Source organism: Sorghum bicolor, chromosome 9 (genome assembly GCF_000003195.3).
Source record: "Sorghum bicolor cultivar BTx623 chromosome 9, Sorghum_bicolor_NCBIv3, whole genome shotgun sequence".
NCBI classification, from domain to species: domain Eukaryota; kingdom Viridiplantae; phylum Streptophyta; class Magnoliopsida; order Poales; family Poaceae; genus Sorghum; species Sorghum bicolor.
In genome coordinates, this window is record NC_012878.2 from 52,631,597 (window position 1) to 52,651,666 (window position 20,070).

The 20,070-nt window shown below is 43.9% G+C and overlaps 2 protein-coding genes across 2 annotated transcripts; one reads left to right on the forward strand and one right to left on the reverse strand.

Annotated features, from left to right (window-relative positions):
• On the reverse strand, window positions 10,532-11,904 carry LOC8061804 (abscisic acid receptor PYL4). The gene has a single exon (XM_002441208.2). It carries the CDS (start codon window positions 11,442-11,444, stop codon window positions 10,794-10,796), a length of 651 nt encoding a protein of 216 aa, XP_002441253.1. The 5' UTR covers window positions 11,445-11,904; the 3' UTR covers window positions 10,532-10,793.
• On the forward strand, window positions 17,046-19,344 carry LOC8061805 (dehydration-responsive element-binding protein 2D). The gene is made up of 2 exons (XM_002439901.2): window positions 17,046-17,342; window positions 18,467-19,344. The coding sequence occupies exons 1-2, from the start codon at window positions 17,263-17,265 to the stop codon at window positions 19,101-19,103; spliced, it is 717 nt and encodes a 238-aa protein (XP_002439946.1). The 5' UTR covers window positions 17,046-17,262; the 3' UTR covers window positions 19,104-19,344.

Sequence of the window (20,070 nt, forward strand, 5' to 3'; positions counted from 1 at the left end):
CTTCCATACAGAGATTCGAGGAATAAAGTCTGCAACTTGACGTTGACGAAAGTCAATGTGATCCAAATAAACAACCTGACAAGATAAGAAATTGAACAAAATAAAAATAAATAACAAAACCAAATGATACATACCAAAAAAATAACCTGACAACATTTCAGCTTACCACAAGGTAGTATAAGCAACCACCAAGACCCTGACAACGTTTCAGCTTATCACTCTTTCCCCTATTGAATGCCTTTATATGATCCAGCAACCATTCCAACACAAAAGCACACCACTTGAAATCCTTGATGTGATCAATATCTTCGAAAACACCAAAATACTTGGGGCTAGGAACAATATTGGTATTTGGGCATAAAAAACTACTCAAAGCAACTACCAAGAAACATATCAACATGTCTTCATTAGATAATTGTTCATTACTGATCAACTTATCAGCAAAAAAGGACACAGGAGGGATCCTATCCTTTCCAAACTTGGATAAAACAATATCCTTGCCAATACTTGAATCAGATGGAAATGCTCTGGTACCCAAAGGAAGATCAAGAACGAAATGAACAGACTCCTCAGATAGTGAAATAACCTTTCCATTGCGAATAATATCACCAGACTTGGAATCAACTAAACGTGCAACCCAGGTAGCAAACTTATTAGGCACAAAACACTTATTGAACATCAACAAAGAACCAAAACCATAGCCATCAATAACAGCCTTCTTTTCAGGGGAAAGAGAAGATATCACATTCATGAATGCAGTCGGAGAAAATCTGGTGAAACCATCATTACTCTTCTTCACAACTTTCTTCTTTTTAGACTATAACAAACAAAAAAAAAGTAAGCAAAATACCTAATTCAAAATAGTGAATAACAACACTATTAATAACTAAGAAAATAACCTTATGCTTCATTGCCATCTCAAGCTTTCTCTTCATATTCTTCATTTTCTGCAACTAATTTTTTTAAAAAAAAATAAATATAGACTAATACAGATTTGATTCAAAATATAATCATAACATTTAGGGAGATTTACTACAATTGTCCAATACTGATACTACATTGCAACCCAATAGAACAACATATATAATAAATCTAAATAACAAACTCAAATAATTAAATACATATATAAATCAACTTACATCTTTTATACATTTCTCATACAAATGATGGTCCAAACTTGAATTGTCACTAGAGGAATCATCCTGAAAAAACAATGAATAATGAATAAAAACATTAAAACATATAATAATAAAATAATCATAAACAAAATAAATAAAAGAAACAAAGATTAAAATAACTCACTTCTCCAACAAGCTGAGAATTTGAAAGATATTCACAGGAATCATAATCCATATAAGGCAATTGAGAACACTGCACATCCTCTTAAGAATCAGTTTCAGAACCTCCCGAACTGGATGAATCAAGTTCTCGAACCACCCTTTTCCGAACCATCTTCAAAGCAAATAAAAACATAAATTGAACCCAAAAAACAATAAGAACAAATTATATATAAAAACTAAAGCATTAATCAAAAACATAACTAAACAGGATCACACTACAAATAAGAAAACTAACCAATTCAATGCATCACCTACATCTTAAGTAATAACCTTCTCAAAATAAACTTAAAACAATAATTACTCAATATAATTACTAAAAACCATACTTGAAAAGAACTGTGCCTATTACAGTCAATCTAAAAAGGGCAAACATGACTAACCTCAATAAGCCTAACCTGAATTAATCCAAACCCTAAAAAACATTAATCAGTCAACTAACAAATTCCATTAACCTAATCTAATGAACAATAAACCACTAAGCAAACAAGATCCAAGCAGGTAGTTAGCTCTCAGTCAACATGCAATGACCAAGGCAATGCAACGCATGCCCCCATGATAATGAAGTACTCTGTACTCCTCCTCATCTTGTTTTTGACCTGAACGGCTGAACCAGTGAACCAAAACCACTTCAGATAAAGAAGCAAGGGGGCATCGAATCCCCAATCATATGAAACAACCAGACAACTCATGCCTGCTGCTCCCAATCTGCATGCTGCGAACCCAACAAAAACCAAACCGCAGAATAAAATCCCCAAAACCTAATAGCTAAAACCATATCTATATCAAACACTATCAAACCAGAAATCAACAACAGAACCATGAACCCAACCCCTACATCGCCATTCCTATGGATTTGAAAGTTCCCCAGACAATAGCCACACCCACACTCAAATTAAGCAGGGATCTACACCGATCCACCACATAGCGATGTCTGAAATTAATCGCAAAAATAAAAGGAAACTCCACCGAATCAGGCCCGCGCACACACAAAAAGGACTACAACGGAACATCGCATCCATCACCATAAAAAGTGAGATTCAGACAAAAAAACTTACAAAAATCCACAAGCGAAAGAACAATAACCATCCACACAACCCTACCAACTAACACCTTCCAAGCAAAACTAACCAAGATGGGAGAAACAAGGACGAACCTGCGAAACCCTAGAAATCGCCCGTCGCGTCGCCACCGAGGAAGACGAGAGGACAGGAGAGAGACGAGACGGATAGAAATGAAAGTGAGAACGGGAAAACGGAGCGGCCACTATCGGGCGCGAGTCCCAAAAAATTCAACATAGGCGCCGACAACCTGGACCCACAAAGACAGACACACAACAAACCAAAGGCTAATCTGAAGCCACGCGGCAGATCCAACGGCCCAAAATTCGGTTGACCCAAACACAGGATTCAACCGGTTGACATATAGCCTTTTTGTAATTTTGATAAAAGAACGCAATGGCTAAGGCCTATATCTGCAAGCACAGTGCAATTCAACACCGAGGACAACCAGCTACATTTTCATTTTTATTTGACAAACATTGTCTAATTATGGAGTAACTAAGCTTAAAAGATTCATCTTGCGATTTACAGGTAAATTATGCAATTAGTTTTTATTTTCGTCTATATTTAATGTCTCATGTGCCGCAAGATTCGATGTGATAGGGACTTGAAAACTTTTTGGTTTTTAGGGTGAACTAAACAAGGCCTAGTAGACGAAATCAAGTTCTTATTGGCTTCATTTTTTTCCCTAGGAGTGTGTTTTCATTGATAGATAATGTAATAGGGTCGCTCATGAATTGGCCGTGCTGGGTTTTATGTGTAATGAGGATGAAGAGGTGATCACCAACTCTTTGCCTGTGTATATGTTATGGTTGCTAATGATTTGTTAGCCGATTAGTAATGAAAGAGGTACTCAGATTAAGGCTTTGTTTAGATGCAAAAGATTTTGTATTTCGCTACTGTAGCATTTTCGTTTGTTTGTGGCATATATTATCCAGTCATAGACTAACTAGGATCAAAAGATTCGTCTCACGATTTACAGTTAAGCTGTGCAATTAGTTTTTATTTTCATCTATATTTAATACTTCATGCATGTGCCGAAAGATTCGATGTGACAGAGAATCTTGAAAAACTTTTTGGTTTTTGGGGTGAATAGTTCCCAAAAAATTTTACAGAATTTTTCAGATTCCGCGTCACATCAAATCTTTAGACGCATGCATAAAGTATTAAATATAGACAAAAATAAAAACTAATTACACAGTTTGGTCGGAATTGACGAGACGAATCTTTTAAATCTAGTTAGTACATAATTAGATAATATTTATCAAATACAAATGAAAATGGTATTATTCCTATTTTACAAAAAAAAATTAAAACTAAACAAGGGCCTTGTTTAGTTCCGAAAAATGAAAAGTTTTTGGAACTGTAGCACTTTCGTTTGTTTGTGGTAAATATTGTCCAATCATATATTAACTAGGGTCAAAAGATTCGTCTCGTGATTTAGAGTCAAACTGTGTGATTAGTTTTTATTTTTGTCTATATTTAATGCTTCATGCATGTGATGTAAGATTTAATATGACAAGGAATCTTGAAAACTTTTTGTATTTCGGGTGAATTAAACGAGGCCAAGGTCTAAAAGAAAAATCGCCGCGGAGATACGATCCGTCCGGAACCGTACGCGCACATGCGATCTTCCATGTTTGTGGCAGCGTACTACGCTTCTACCGAGGAAAATCGCCTCGCCACCGTACGAGATTTGCCCTGCAGCCGCTCGTGGCGCAGGCGCGCGGGCCGGGCAGGGAGCGCAAGTGGCCACGGGAGATTCCCTCGGGGCCGCCGCGGACGATCCGAACGAGCAAGGAAGAGGAACGCCCGCCGCCTGCGCTCGCTGGCGCCGGGCTGGCGGCTTCGAACTGGAAGCCGCGGCGCGGAGACACACAGAGCGAGAGGCTGCCATGCCAGGCATCCAGCTGCACTACGTCGGCACGGCGACGGGCCGACGGCCTGCCGGTGCCGTAGTGGTTGAGCTGAGCCGCTGCTGATGCACGCGGCACGCCGGAGCGAGAAAATGGTTATTATAGCACTGCAATCGTTTGGTTTCGTTAGGATAGGACTTCTAATATGGATTTTGCTAAAGTAGGACTGCAAATAAATTTGTACAAGCTATAATAAAATTTAATCCTTTTAACCATATTTTCCATCTCCTAAATATATTTATTTTTTCATAATGACCATAGTGCCCTTGAGGGAAAACGATTGATCGATCGACTCACCTTCTTCTGGTTGAAAAAAAAAGATCGACTCAGGCCCTGTTTAGTTCCCCACCTAAAAATTTTTCATCCATCCCATCGAATCTTTGGACACATACATGGAACATTAAATGTAGATAAAAAAATAAACTAATTACACAGTTTAGTTGAGAATTGCGAGACGAATCTTTTAAGCCTAGTTACTCTATGATTAGCCTTAAGTGCTACAGTAACCCAAATATGCTAATGACAGATTAATTATGCTTAATAAATTTGTCTTGCAGTTTCCTGACGAGCTATGTAATTTGTTTTTTTATTAGTTTTTAAAAACTCTCCCGACATCCTTCCGACACATCCGATGTGACACCCAAAAAATTTTCGTTCCCAATCTAAACAGGCCCTCAGTATCTCTTCCATCTTTTTTCTGTACGTGACCGGCTCTTCGGCTACCGTCGCCTCCGCCCGTCCTTCCTGCTCCCGCCACTGCCCTTCCTCCTCCACGTCGCAGTCCTTCTTCCTCCACGCCGCGGCTCCACTTCCTCCTCCACGCTGCTTCCTCCATGGATGGAGGAGAGCCGCCGCCCACTGATCCAGCACCGCAGGACACCACTGGAGGCACCGCCCGTAGGAAAACCCTAGGCGATGGGCTGGTGGCCGCGACTGTTGGCTTTGTGGCCGAGGCTCCTGCTTCTGGTGGCCACGTCGTGATCACGGCTGCTGCTTTTGGAGCCAGCCAAGGAGGCCAGCCAGCCAGCCAAGGCGGCCAGCAAGCCAGGCAAGGCAGCGGCCAGCCCGGCAAGCCAGCCAGTTAGAATGTATCTTTTTTTTTTACGGCAAGCAGAATCAATCAATCGTTTGTTTTCCAGAAGGGCACTATGGTCAATAAGAAAGATAGAAGATGTAAAATATGGTTAAAAGGATCAAAATCCTATTATAGCTTGTACAAATTATTTACTGTTCTATTTTAGCAAAACCCATGTTAAAAATCCTATTAGCAAAACCAAACGATTGAAGTTTTGTAATAGCCATTTTCTCCGCCGGAGCTGTCAGCCTTTACGATCGACGAAACAAAAAGCACAGCCGATGAGGCGGTCACGCATGCGCCAATATCAAGTCCGTATACCGTACGTATATACTATGGCCTTGTTTAGTTCCAAAAAATTTTGCAAAATCGACACTGTAGCATTTTGGTTTGTATTTGACAAAAATTGTCTAATCATGGACTCACTAGGCTCAAAAGATTCGTCTCGTCAATTTCGACCAAATTGTGCAATTAGTTTTTATTTTCATCTATATTTAATACTCCATGCATGCGTCTAAAGATTCGATGTGACGGGAAATCTAAAAATTTTGCAAATTTTTTTGAGAACTAAACAAGGCCTATACGGATAAGATACGTAGTAGTAGAGGAGTACATGCTTTGGAGTACTACTGCCGTATGGCGCCAAGTTGCGCCGCTGGGGTGCCAGTGTGGGACGGGGACGGTTGGTTGCTCGAGATTCTCCTCTCTTTCAAAAGCTCGCAACTTGGGCAAGCAGGCCAAATCTGAAGCCTTGGCAATGGCAGTTGGCTGTTGGCAACTGGCATTCGCGCGCGAAGAAGGCGTGTCGATCTCATCCGGGTGGGGGTGGTGGTGTAAAGCGGCACGACGACCCCAACTTGGCACGCCCGAGTTGCATTGCATCGCACACCGTACGCGATGGCGCAAGCAAACTTGTCAAGGAAAATCGAATCGCGGGGGAGGGAGGCCGTCGTCGTCGCAGCAGCAGCACTCCTTGACCGGACGGGGTCGGCAAATGATGGGCCGGTTGCAGCCAACTTGGCCAAGTAGCCGCCGCTTAGAGTAACATTTATTCGCGCCATGTCGCGAGCTTTTCTGTTTTGTTTAGGACAAGTGCATGCCCAAGTGTGCTAATTTGTTTCAGAAAAAAAAAATCGAACTTGGCAGACCACATTACCCTGCAACTTAGTGGGGGTTTCACCAAGATGTTATGCACATTTATTAGAGCGTCATATCAGCAAAACTGTACTTTTTCCATGAAACGAAGAGGAGAAAGAAGTAAGTAGTTTCACCATGGTGAAATCTCGCGGGTGTTGTTTCCCACGCGGTGAAACGTGATGAAATCCCCACTGAGGGCTAAATCGTTTCACCATCTTGCATGTGATCCAATCATTTTGCAGTAATTAAATGTTTTGTCCAGCCTAGAAAACGTCAAGGTGAAACTCATACATTGTGGAGGTTATTTCATTATTCGTTTCATTGATGCCCTATCAGCGGATTTGTTTTGAAAACAGTGCATTAAAACGGGCTACTGAGACTGACCTTAGGTCATATGCATAGCTAGTAGTGCAGCATGGCATGATGCAGTCATTGTTGAGAATTGAATATATGTATTTTGTTTAAGCCTCGTTTCGTTTTCAAAAATTTTCAAGATTCTTCATTGCATCGAATCTTTGACAGCATATATAAAGCAATAAATATAGATAAAAATAAAAACTAACTACACAACAGTTTGTCTGTAATTTGCGAGACGAATCTTTTAAGTCTAGTTAGTCCATAATTAAACAATAAATGCTATAGTAGTCAGAGCTAAAATTTTCACGAACTGCAATACATACATATAACTACTATTTTAACGCGCCGGAAATCCCTGCCTCCTCCGCATTCCGGGCACAGTTCATTACTCTTTGTTTTCCTTTTTTTAAAAAAAATCTTTGTTTTTTTGCCTTTTTCACGGGATTTTTTTCTTCTTCTTTTCACGATTTTTTCTCTCTCAAAAAATCGGCGCAGCGTCGCGTGCTCATCGTGCTAGTACACTTAAGATCAATAACCAATACCAATTAAGACCACAGTGGGACATATATATGTATGTATATGATGCATCTAGCTAACTAGCTTGAGTACCAATTTGTGCAGTAATAAAATAGGTAAAGGAAGTAAGAAACTGCTACATCGCTCGATCGGTGGCATGGAGCTACGGGAGACAGTAGACTGTGGAAACTAAATGTGGGCAGAACTAAAGGTTTATTTAGGGTTACTCCCTAATGTCAAAGTACTTCCTCACTAGGGCCTTGTTTAGTTCCCACCAAAATTCAAAAAGTTTTCAAGATTCTCATCACATCGAATTTTGCGGTACATGCATGAAGCACTAAATATGGACGAAAACAAAAACTAATTACACAGTTTGTCTGTAAATCACAAGACGAATCTTTTGACCATAGTTAATTTATGATTGAACAATATTTGCTACAAACAAATGAAAATGCTACAGTAGTGAAATCCAAAAAAATTTCACATCTAAACAAAGTCTAGGGATTTGAGTTTCATTGGTAAAGTTCATGCCCTAAGAATACAATCTTAATGGTTGAAAACACAACAAAAGTGCAGTAGCAGTGAGCACGGTCCTTGCCTTGCATGTTCCAAAAGAAGCTTCTCCTATGGTCCTATAGAAGCCATACCAAATGGCCTATGAGGAAATGATTTTCTCTTCTGGCTCCCGTCCAGCCCCACATGATTAAAAAAGATAGGTGACCTTGGGATAAAATGGCTGCGTTTTCTTCGTTTGGCCGATAAGCCAATAATTATCAATTGATCTCCCAATGCAAGTAGACCTAAGACTATCTCCAACAATCGTCATCCAAAATACAAGAGCCATTTGTCCTTTGGGTAGCGCTACAGGTAAAAGGTTCCATACCTATTTTTAGTCTTCTCCAACAACAAGACCTAAAAGACAACACTCTCTGCAAATGGGTCTCGAGGAGAGAGGATACCCAAATTTGGGTTATGCCTCTCCTGATAGCCAAAATAGGTCTTCTATATGGGTACTCTGTTAGAGGCTATAGGTATTGTGTTGGAGACCCATTTTAGGTTTGGGTTCCCAAATGGGTCTCCCTGTTGGAGATAGCCTAAGGACGGAGAATCAATGCAATGCAATCAAGTAGCTAGGTGGCGTTTGTGAGTGTAGCTTCTCCCACAGGCCACAGCAAACATCAACGCCACCACCATGAATGGCGCCAGCAGCTTATGCATGGCCAACAACAACTGGCTGCAGGAACAAAGGCGAGCAGGGTGGTACGTCCGCACGTAGTACGTGCGTGTGGATTCCCAAATCGGCCAGGGTGTTGTGCTAGTTTAATGGCGACATGTACGCCCGCCGCGGCTGCCTCTCGATCCATGGCTGGCACCAGGTCAAGCTCCACCAGCTGCATCTGCATTGTACCCCTTGACCCCCCCTCGCTCCAAGCTCTGGGGCCGGCGCACCGGCCGGTGTCAGGACAAGGCCATCGCGTGTGAAGAAATCTGAAATCCTCCGGCACCGGCAGGGAATCCTAGGGCTCGCGCTCCCAAATTCCTAGTACGAAACTGCAAATTTTTAGGCCTTGTTTAGTTCGTAAAATTTTTTAAAATTTCCCGTCACATCGAATCTTTGATCGCATGCATGGAGCTTTAAATATAGACAAAAATAAAAACTAATTGCATAGTTTATCTGTAATTTGTGAGATGAATCTTTTGAGTCTAGTTACTCCATAATTGCACAATATTTGTCAAATAAAAACGAAAGTGCTACAGTAGCCAAAAACCTAAATTTTTGCCAACTAAACAAGGCCTAGTCACATCGTCGCGAACAAGGTGTTGTTCCAGGTTGCCAACTGGGTGGCTTGCTGGCTGCGTGGCGACCTGGTCACGAGTGAAAGTACCGTTTACTGAAAAAACTGTTGAATAACAGGTAAATTTAGCAAATAAACTTAAACGAACATAGCGAATATGTTTTATAGGGAATTTTGCGTTGGGTGGGTCGCGTACTCGCGTGCCTTTTGCTTCTGTATGTGTTTTTTCTCTTGAATTTTAGCTCGTCAGGGCATGTTGAGATGCTGCAAGATGCAAGAAGGGCTGAAGGCGCTCAGCGAATGGTAGGGGTGCTGGGCGCTAGGGCAACTCATGCCTAGTACTACCGTACGAGCCAATAGACGCCACTGCACGGATCAGATGCGTCCTCAAGATTGTTTGACGTGCACGCACGCGGATGGCATGGCACCTGAGACAGAGAGTGAGAGATCTCTCTCAGGATAAAGAATAAAATTTAGGCCGTCCTCTTGCTAAATTTTAATCATTTTAGTAGCTAAACTTCCAAACACACTAATTAAAAAAGAGCTAAAATACTTTAGTCCCACTAGCTAGTCACCTAAAAGTAATTAAAATAATTTTAGCTAGCTAAAATTTAGCAAACGGAATCAAACAAGCAAGGGGAATCAAACAGAGCCTATGTCTTGAGGGAAGGAATTGCGAGGTCAGATGATTAAGATAATAACGGTTGTGACGCGAGCACTGTTGATCTAGATTTTTTTCCTAGACACTTTAATTTGTATCCATGATTTTGGCTGCACATGATTTAAGCCGGGATACATTCCACTTAGGAAAAAAAATTAATCCATTGCATGGTGAATCACATATACAACAAGGGTTAGATGTTACTATCTCATTTCTAAATATATATGACGTTTAAACAAACAGGTTAGTTCAAAAATGAACCAATTTGCTTATTCTAATAGAGTGTTAGAGGTGCATGTTCTAGGCATATCAAGCCTGGATTGACAGTATACCCCCCCCCCCCCCCCCCCTCTCCCCCCGGACGTAGCCGCCACTATAACATGTAATAGATTACAAATCGGATGGGGGTAAGAATTAATTTTGTGGTTGCTTGTGTTTGGTAAAGAAAAAAAAAGAATATAATGGTCCTTAATCACTAGGAATGCTCCCCCATCAACCATCAAGCAGCCGTTCAGAGCTCCATGTGCATCTGTTCTGTACAACTAGTTCCAGACTGATCTCATGAATTGACCACCTACCGATTTGTCCTCAGATTCCCATAAATTTCTCTGCAGAAATGGTGCTAAAGTCGCAGGAACACACGACAAATTTGCATTGTTCCTCGAGTAGCGATGATTTCCCTATGCCAAGAGTGAGCTTAGCTATTAGACATCTAAATTAAGGGTTGTTGTACATGTATGTGAATAAGGGTTAATATCAGGCAACACCCATACAATAGTTTGTACTTTGTGTCGCAAAAAAAACATAGAAACACAAGCTAAATCATCCTAGAACCACGAGTTCATGGACCGATCGATCTCCCCGGTAAGGGCAAAAGAACATCATGACGAAGTCAAGAAACAAGGTGGCGGCCGGCGGCAGCGCCCAGCAGGGCGCTCTAGGCGAGGGCCAGGGCGAGGCGCTCGGCGGTGCGCGCCAGCGACTGGAGGTTGCAGCGCACGATGGTGTCGACGAACACACGCGTCTCGTCCGCGGTGTTGCCGGGGGGCACGTCCACCACGTACGACTCCACGACGACGGTGCCGCCGGCGCCGGCCTCGGCCTCGTGCACGGTGGTGACGGACCGGTAGTTGGCGAGGCGGTGCTCGCCGCCGACGACGCGGAAGCTGAGCACGCGGCGCTCGTCGTCGAGGATCTCCAGCCGCTCGCGGCTGCTGGTGGCGGGGAGGCCCGACACGACCCGCACCTCGCGCACCGACCCCACGGCCACAGTGGCTCCGGCTCCGGCTCCGGCGCCGCCGCCGCCGTCGTCCACGAGGCGGCAGCTCCGGATGAAGTGCTTGTACGCCTGCGGGCGGTCGAAGCGGCGCACCACGGACCAGACGGCCCCGACGGGCGCCGCGATCGCCTGCACCACCGCCGAGCAGCACTGCCCCGCGCGCGCCGCGTGCTCGTGGTGCCGCGCCACCTCCGCCGGCACCGCCGCGCACGACGCCCCGTGCGACGCCGCTACTATCGCCGCCTTCGCCCCGCCGCCGGTCACACGGCTGTGCTGCTGCGGCGACGGCCTCGGAGCTGTGTACGGCATTGCTGCTGCTTTGCTTCCTTGCTTTGCTTTGCTTGCTCCTCTCTCTGTGTGTGCCGCCGGACACAGACACGCCCTGCCCCACGCCTCAACAAGGCTCAAGGTTCTTTGGCTGGGCTCGCTGCTCCACAGAGGAGGAGGACGGACGGACGGCGGCGGCCAAGCGAGGAGGGGAGGGGATCTGGAAGCTGGTAGAGCTGGAGGACAGAGGCGGTTATATACCTGGGACGGGACAAACAACTGGGGTGGTGGTGGTGGTGCCGGTCATGGTCACTCCCTCCTCGCAACTTGCCAAGGCGGCAGCACACACACACACACTTGCCATTACTCTACTGTGTGGCCTCTCGCAAGTTGCAGGGACTAGTAGTTTAGGGTCACTTGAGAGAGTTGCTAGTTTTCTTCAGCAGAAAGATGGCGGTTTGGCTACCGGGCTTGGGGTTTCCAATGGGTGGAAAGCTGGCCGGATTAGGGTGGTGGTTGGGGCAAGGGGGGCAGCAGAGGCAGTGGCCAGTTGGTCAAATTAGAATTGGAGGAAAGCGACGCGCGCATGGCATGCCCATTGGCGAGGGAATAAAGAAGATCGCCCGGGGGGATCGATTTATTTGTTGTTAAGGTTGGTTGATCTTGTTTAATGAGCCAACTTGTGGGGGGAGGGAGAAGCAGGTGTATGTAACAATCAATCACGCGGATTGTCATTTGTACTGCATGCGTCCAAAGGGATTCTTCGATTTTTCGACCTCTACTCCGTGTGGTGTGTGCCGCGCCATCCAAAAGAAAAGGATCCATGGCACGCACATGAGGGCAAGGGTATGGTAAAAAGTTGCCAGACTTGGCATGGTCGTTCGATCGGAAGATTGTTGTTTAGGTCAGTCCGGCCGGCCGCCGGCCACTTGTAGCTCGGCGACGGTAATGCTCGTCGTTTTTGGCAGAGCTGGTGGTGGGGTGTGGTGGTTCCGCGCCGCGTGAACGATGCCCCCACCGGAGAACCGGGCGCGAGTGATCGTTCCATGATCCGTCCGTGCGGTTGTCTTCGTCGCGTCTCCCGTGTCCAGCGAGGACTTCTACTGCCCAGGCCTGGGCGCCTGGCTGGACAGCAACCGACCACCTTTTGCATCGTGCTGTCGTAAGTACAGTAGCTCGCTCCCTCTCCTCTCTCTCTCTGCTCGGCCTCGGCTATATGCGTGCGGGGACGTCCGGCTGCGGCCACGGCCCACGGGCCGTCGAGAACGCCAAGACGTTCCATCTGATGATCTGATTCGGCAAAAGCAGCCATAAACACTGTACTACTACTATTTGTCCACTTCAAAAACGCCAGAACGCACAGGGGCCCCGGGGTTTGCTTGGATCGCGTCAGTTCCGTACTGCTTCGTCCCAAGTGGGATGAAGGATTAGGATTATTAGTTGGAAATTTTGTTCTCCTAAGAATTACTACACCGTGAGAAGGTAATTTTTATAGGTAAGAGGAATAAAAAATGCTAGAAATTCATGTATAAACTTAGACAACTTGTAGCACATGGCTGATCAAAATTGCAATTACCTGTATTTGATCTTTAACTTGTTTGCCCGATTGCAACAAGCTTTAGTTATAATTTTCTATCAGCATTCATACTCACGTTAGGTTTTGGATTTTAGCTTAGATCACGTCTTCGAATAGTCGTCGTTCGTCGCTTTATGAGACCACGACTTCAAGTGCTTAATCGTAGATCCGCTCTTCATTTGAGTTGCGTTCTTTCGAGTTATTGGTTCTATTTGATCATGCTTGCTTTATGCCTATATAGAAGCATCACATGCCACATCGTCAGTGGGAGGGAGAGGTTTTCCATCAGGTGTATATAGTTGGGCCTTGTTTAGTTCCCAGAAAATTTTGCAAAATTTTTCACATTCTCCGTCACATCGAATCTTTAGACTTATGCATGGAGTATTAAATATAGACGAAAATAAAAACTAATTGCACAGTTTGGTCGGAATGGACGAAACGAATCTTTTGAGCCTAGTTAGTCCATGATTGGACAATATTTGTCAAATACAAACGAAAGTGCTACAGTGTCAATTTTGCAAAATTTTTCGGAACTAAACAAGGCCCATACTCCGTATTGTTAATTATACTCTTCTTGTCTTCTAAGTGCATTGGTGCAAACACAATTTAATGTTTCGGCTTAGTGATTTAGTGGGGTCCTCGCTGTGGGATGAGATAGAATTCATAGTGGAGATTGACTTTCTAAGATATAGATATATAGAGTAAGGCCTTGTTTACTTCCTCAAAAATTTTGCAAAATTTTTCAGATTCCCCGTCACATCGAATCTTTATATGTATGCATAGAGTATTAAATATAGATGAAAATAAAAATTAATTGCACAGTCTGGTCAAAATTGACGAGACGAATCTTTTGAGCCTAGTTAGTCCATAATTGGACAATATTTGTCAAATACAAACGAAAGTGCTACTATTTCTATTTTGCAAAAATTTTTTGGAAGTAAACAAGGCCTAAGCAATATTCTTTTCTATAACTGGATATATATTATAGAGTACCTAATAAGAGCAGCTCCCACAACATCTTAAGTACTAGCTCATAGAATATTGTATATTCAGGCAGAAGAAGAGAGCAGTGGCAGAGATTGACAAGAAAACAAGAGGAGGCCATTATCACTGATTTCTTATTTAATATGCATATTTATTAATTTTAACTATCAATTTAATAGTTACTTAATAGAATTTTCAATTAGCAAGGAGGGGCCATGGCCCTCTTTGGCATGCATGTAGCTCCACCGGTGAGAGATAATGGTAAGCTATCTCTTCGTAAAGAGCTAAGCTCACACACTCTCGTATGATTTATGTGTCTATATGTTTACACATTTTTTCTACATTATTATGCTACTTTATGTTTATATTTTCCTAAGTTCAGATGAGTTAGCAAGTTGAATATATTGTTTAGGGTGCCTTATTATGTTAGAAAATGAATAGAAAGATAAAACATAACGCTAGATAATTTTATTAGTTGTAAGTATGACGCATGAACTTTTAATGTCTGTTTCTTTTAAAAATATAGTGTGTGCTAGAGCACAAGTTCTTTTAATTATCTAAGTTTGAATCTCAGACACGATATGGGTACATTTTCTCTAGTACCAATTTTGGGGTAATAAGAAATTAAAAGAAAAGGATATAAGAAAAAGTCTGACCGATTGAAAATAGCAGGAGAAGATCATGTACAAAATGGGTTCAAAGAACATGGAGTCAGAAATATCTAGATCACACGGACTAGCTAACTAAAAAATAAATCAGCTGACCCTTTTGTCTTTCTGCCATTTTTCTTTCCAAAAAAGGTTGCGTCAGATCAAAACATTTCGAAGGCAGGTACAATGGATGCTTACAACTAAGCGCACATCAGCCTGAAACATTAATTGCTGCAAATACAATGTTTTCAGCCAAAACAATGATATCTTGTCGACCCAACAATGCTACATTATTACGTCAGACAATAATCGGTTGGGAAAACTCTCAAACAATTCGGCGATTTCGTTCTTTATCTTGTTTTCAGGTTGCATCCTGATTGAACTGATTTCTTTCTCTCTTTTTTTTCAACACTCCCGAAAAGTCAGAAAGCGCTGTGCAAATGGTTTTAGTTATACTAATAGTGATAACACACTGGACAATTTTTAAAATTGGTGGTGATATCACAAGGATTATATACATTAATTAATAATTTCTTAGTCGTAGCTAGCTGAAAGTTTAGACATGATCTTCGCGATGATATTTCCTAGTAGACCTCACCTAGCCATGATAGGATCTGCAGGTTGATGGAGTCGCTGCCTACGTGCGTGATGCCATCAGGTCCTGTAACGCTGTTCCAGTGGAAGAGCACACCCATGGACAAACACAGGGACGTTGACATGCATGCCCTGAGAGGCTTAACTATTTTCTTCCTAAAAAATCATACTAGTAATTAGTAAAGATTATTTTTTGTAAATTACATAGTGCAAACATAGAGGTCCGCAAACATATGCATATCCATCCCTATAAAAACACATGCAAATTATACTTCTAAGGGCATTTCTGAAAGGCAAAGATTGCAGATTTCGAAATTAGATAACTCGTTGACTCGTTGTTAAGGGACACATCGCTTATTACTTAAAAAAAATAGTGCCGTCAAATCCTAGAGTAATTCTAAGAAAACAAGAACACCCATGCTAAAAAGAGGACCTGAACACATGTAGGTCGATTCCAACAAAAAAATGCAGTTCACATAATTGAATCTTTGGACGCATACATTAAACATTAAATATAGATGAAAATAAAATTTAATTACATAGTTTGTCTGTAATTTACGAGATAAATCTTTTGAGCCTAGTTAGTCCATAATTAAATAAAATTTGTCAAATACAAATAATAATCCTACAGTAGCCAGAACCAAAATTTTTCATGAACTGAACAAGGCCTAAGCATGATACTGGTGGGGTACATTTAAGAAGCAGCGCTGACCAATTACCATTTTTTTTAGCAACCATATTTTGTTTCTAATTTTTTTGAGCAACCGTGACACTAGTGGGGTACATTTAAGGAACAGCGCTGAGCTATTACCTTTTTCTGAGCTGTATTACCTAATGATCTGTTTTGTTTAAGCACTTGCTAAAGTGGCCAGAGATGGGCCGCATCAAATGGGCTTCGATTCAGCTTATATAGAGTTAATGGTCAAATGAACCCACGACGGTTTATGCGCAAATTGCTGTGCTCTACACAAGCACGACACTTTCTTTTTCTTTTTGTCGTTTTTTTTTTGTAGAAAAAACACATCCAAGTATCCAACAGTTTGGAAATTACCCCTTGAGACCTCGACAGGAAACCTGCCCAAAACGGAACGCGACCGACCATGCTGCGATAGCTACATACAGAGGGGTCGTCGGGTCCAGTCTCGACTCTCGCCAGAGCCGCCTGCACACCGAAAACTATTTTTTTCCAAGATTCTTAATTATATCAAATTTTATGGCACATATATAGTGCATTAAAAATAGATAAAAAATAAAAACTAATTACATAATTTACCTGTAAATCATGAGAAAAATCTTTTAAGCCTAGTTACTTTATGATTGGACAATGTTTGTTAAATAAAAACAAAATGCTACAGTACTCCAAAATAAAAAAAATGGAAAATGAACAAGGCGATAGTTTCCAAAAAAAATTATAATTTTTCTTGTATTTCTCGTCACATTGAATTTTGTGACTGTAGATAAAAAAATAATTAATTATACAGTTTATCTGTAATATATAAGACAAATCTTTTGAGTTTAGTTAATTTATAATTAAAGAATATTTAACAAATAATAAAGAAGGCCCTCACGAAGAAGAAGCGACGACGCGGGTCGTGGGTCAAAGCGAGCGATGCATGGCATGGTGTTGATCTGCTGCCTCTGCCCTGCGGGACCACCTCCTTTCTACCTCTTCTCTTCGCGTCGAAGGCTCGCGCTCGTCCGTGGGCCCCACGGCCAGGCTAGTGGCCACGTCAATCCGCAAGTACGGACGAACCCTTTCTCCACTGCCTTCCCCCGCCTGCCTGGTTGCCTAGCTATATAGCTAGCGCTGTTGCCTTGGCCACCAAGTAGGCAAGTGCCTGCCGCGCCTCTCATTGATTACTAGCGTGCCCCCTCCTCACCTGCTGCTGACCTTTGATCGACCAGGATTTCCCCCGTCTTCCAGCGCAAGCCACACTGGGAGTAGTATATTATAATATAATAATAGGCACAAGGGGAGGGGCCGCGGCCAGGGGCGGAGAGGGAAGTGGTCGATCGACGATTCCACACGGTTCTCCTGCTGAAGAAAGGAGGAGCCATGGGAGTGGGACTGAAGAGGCAGGAAATGTGGCGGGCGGCGGCGGCGGCGGCGGCGGCGGCTCCGGCTCCGACGGCGAGGTAAGGCGAACGATCCCCGGCCGTTGGTTCGCGTTGCTCTTGCTTGTCCTTGGTTCGCGATCCCCTTTTTTTTTTTTCCGAGGCTGGGTTGCCGATCGGCCTGGCGCTGGATTCCCGTTGCGCTTCGATTTGGCGTCGCCTGCTCTGGTGGGTTTTACTTTGCGGCCCGTCCGAGGGTGGTCTGACCTGATCAAAAGATCGGCGCTGCTTGATTGAGTCCTTGGTGTGCGCATTGTGCCGTTCTGTTTTCGCTCTGGGGGTTTGGGGCTCGTGGTATTCGTCGGTATTCCTCTCCGATGATGGAAGGACCTTACTACCTTAGCCTAGTCTAATCTGAACTATGTTTGCTGTGGGGCGTATCTGGAGAACTGTGCGTACAGTTTGAGTACAGAATTTGATGGAGGGACATAGATTTCTCTGAAGCAGTTTTTTATTGAGAAATGGGTGAATTTTTGACTGGTGATTCATATTCTTAGTGTTCTTACAGTGAATGTGGAGTCCATGGTTTTTTAACCCATTGTCAATTTTCTAAAAAAATCATTCTGCTAGCGATATCTGAAAAAAGTTGGAGCAATGTAGTCTATTAAATTTATATCAGATTATTTAGTAACCCCCCTCTCCCTGAATTTTGATGCATTGTTCACCTGGCAGTAGCATCTGTGTCAGTAGAGATTATATTCTGTGAAAAAATATTTTAGCTTATAATTCCATCGCATCAGTGTCACTGGAGGTTACATTATGTGAGATATTTCTGCTTAGTTAAGCATGTAAAGCTTCAGATTGAACTCAGTTAAGAACTCTGCTTCTCCTTTGCAATCCTACTGATGCTGTTAAGAACTCTGCTTCTCTTTTGCGATCTTACTGACCCCTGATGGTTACGCACGAAAACAGAGCAGGTGGTAAATTCTGCTTCACCTAGGCCATATGCATTTTACATTGTAAGAATCCTTAACCAGTCTATTGAAGCAACAAAGCAAAGCATATGTGGCAGGGTCCAATTGAATCTTGATGATACATTCCTGCTGATAAGTTTTTTATTTCTTTATGTAACTAATCATGTGACATTGCCATGGTTAAGTCATATTGGTTTGCACTAATGATCAGAGATGTGTATTGTCGTGCAGCGCAGCAGGAAGGCAGCAAGCCGTCGCCAGCAACAGTGCCACCGCCAAGCCGTTGGCCGAAAGGTTTCGGCCGGCACAGCGAGGGATGGGTGGCCCAGACAACGCGTGCCACAACTTCCGCGGTGTCCGGCAGCGCCGGTGGGGCAAGTGGGTGGCCGAGATCCGCGAGCCCAACCGCGGCAAGCGCCACTGGCTGGGCACCTTCGACAACCCCTTCGACGCGGCCGTCGCCTACGACCGGGCGGCCGTGTCCATCCACGGCGCCCACTACGCGCACCTCAACTTCCCCGCGGACCACGCCGCCGCGGCGCCGGCCCAATGCCATCCATCGTCCTGCTCTGCCGCCGCCACCACCGCCGACGTGTTCCAGGAGCACGAGGCAAAGCCAAGGGTTGCCGCTGCGCTGGGCGGCGGCGCAGTGACCGTCAGCCAGCAGCAGCCGCAGCAGCAGGGCACTCCATGGATTTCGCCTGATGCTCCGTTCGGCGACGACTCTCATGACATTGCCATGTACCTCGATTTCGATGCGGTATCCGACATGGTGCCCTTCTATCCTGGCATCAAGAGAGAGGATTGCCAGCATCAGGTATTCGACGCCAACGCCGTTCACTCGCCGGTGTGGGCGCTGGGTGACTGAAATGCTATCTGAGGCAGGGTGAGATGGAAACTTTGGTGACTTCAGTAGCATCTGATGGTTGTGGCATGATTAGTAGTGGAATTTAGCTTTGCTGCTAGTTTCTTTAGAATTCAGATTGTTTAGCTAAGCTAGTAATCAGTAGGATTGTAGTGATCTGCTGGTGGAATGCTGTACAGGCTCAGAGATCAACCTTTTGTTCCCGATTACTATGGAATTTACTGATGCACCTCATGTCGTGAAATGCTGATTGGGTAATTGGTAGGAGTAGTACCTAACAACCTTTTTTGTGGCATTAGTGTTGGCTGAATTTTTTTACATTTGCTCTGAAGCGTGTTTCAAATCTACTTATACTCAAAGAACACGGTCACAATGCTCCAATCCTACCCTCAATGGGTTATGGGTTACCCAATCCAATTTTAGATTTACTATTCCTGAACTCACGACGCACCCATATTTATCGCAAAACCCATCTTTATCGCAAAGTCCATAAGGTTAGTGCTCCCCAGCCACAGAAATTGTACCGAACAACCAGAGCTCGATAAAATCTCGAGGCTATGAAGTTTTAAAACTTTTTTTGACATGTCGATCATTCCTCTCCCCTTCTCTGTCTCTCGCTCCACTCCACCGTGCAAACCGCCATGGAAGACACAGCCTGACGAGAGGGGCGCAGGGCAAGCATCGGCGCCGGCAGAGACGCAGGGGCGATGGACGACGGCATCAACTGCTACGTGGTCCCGCAGACCACGGGCACCGGGCGGAACATCTTCCAGGGCGGCAGCCCACTGCAGGAGTCGCTGCCGCTGCTCGGCGTGCAGCTCGTCCTCATCGTCGCCATCACCCGCGTCCTCTACTTCCTTCTCAAGCCGTTCAAGCAGCCCCGCGTCGTGTCCGAGATCATGGCACGTCCATCCTAGCTCGCACTTTGCAGCGACGACGCCGCCATGAACGTTCTTCATCAGCTTGATTG

What these genes read in the sequence shown, in the direction of transcription:
- LOC8061805 (XM_002439901.2), top strand. Translation starts at nt 17,263, where the DNA reads ATGGGAGTGGGACTGAAGAGGCAGGAAATGTGGCGGGCGGCGGCGGCG. An exon ending in GCTCCGGCTCCGACGGCGAG is followed by an intron (nt 17,343 to 18,466) that starts GTAAGGCGAACG and finishes ATTGTCGTGCAG; the next exon opens with CGCAGCAGGAAGGCAGCAAG.
- LOC8061804 (XM_002441208.2), bottom strand. Translation starts at nt 11,444, where the DNA reads ATGCCGTACACAGCTCCGAGGCCGTCGCCGCAGCAGCACAGCCGTGTG.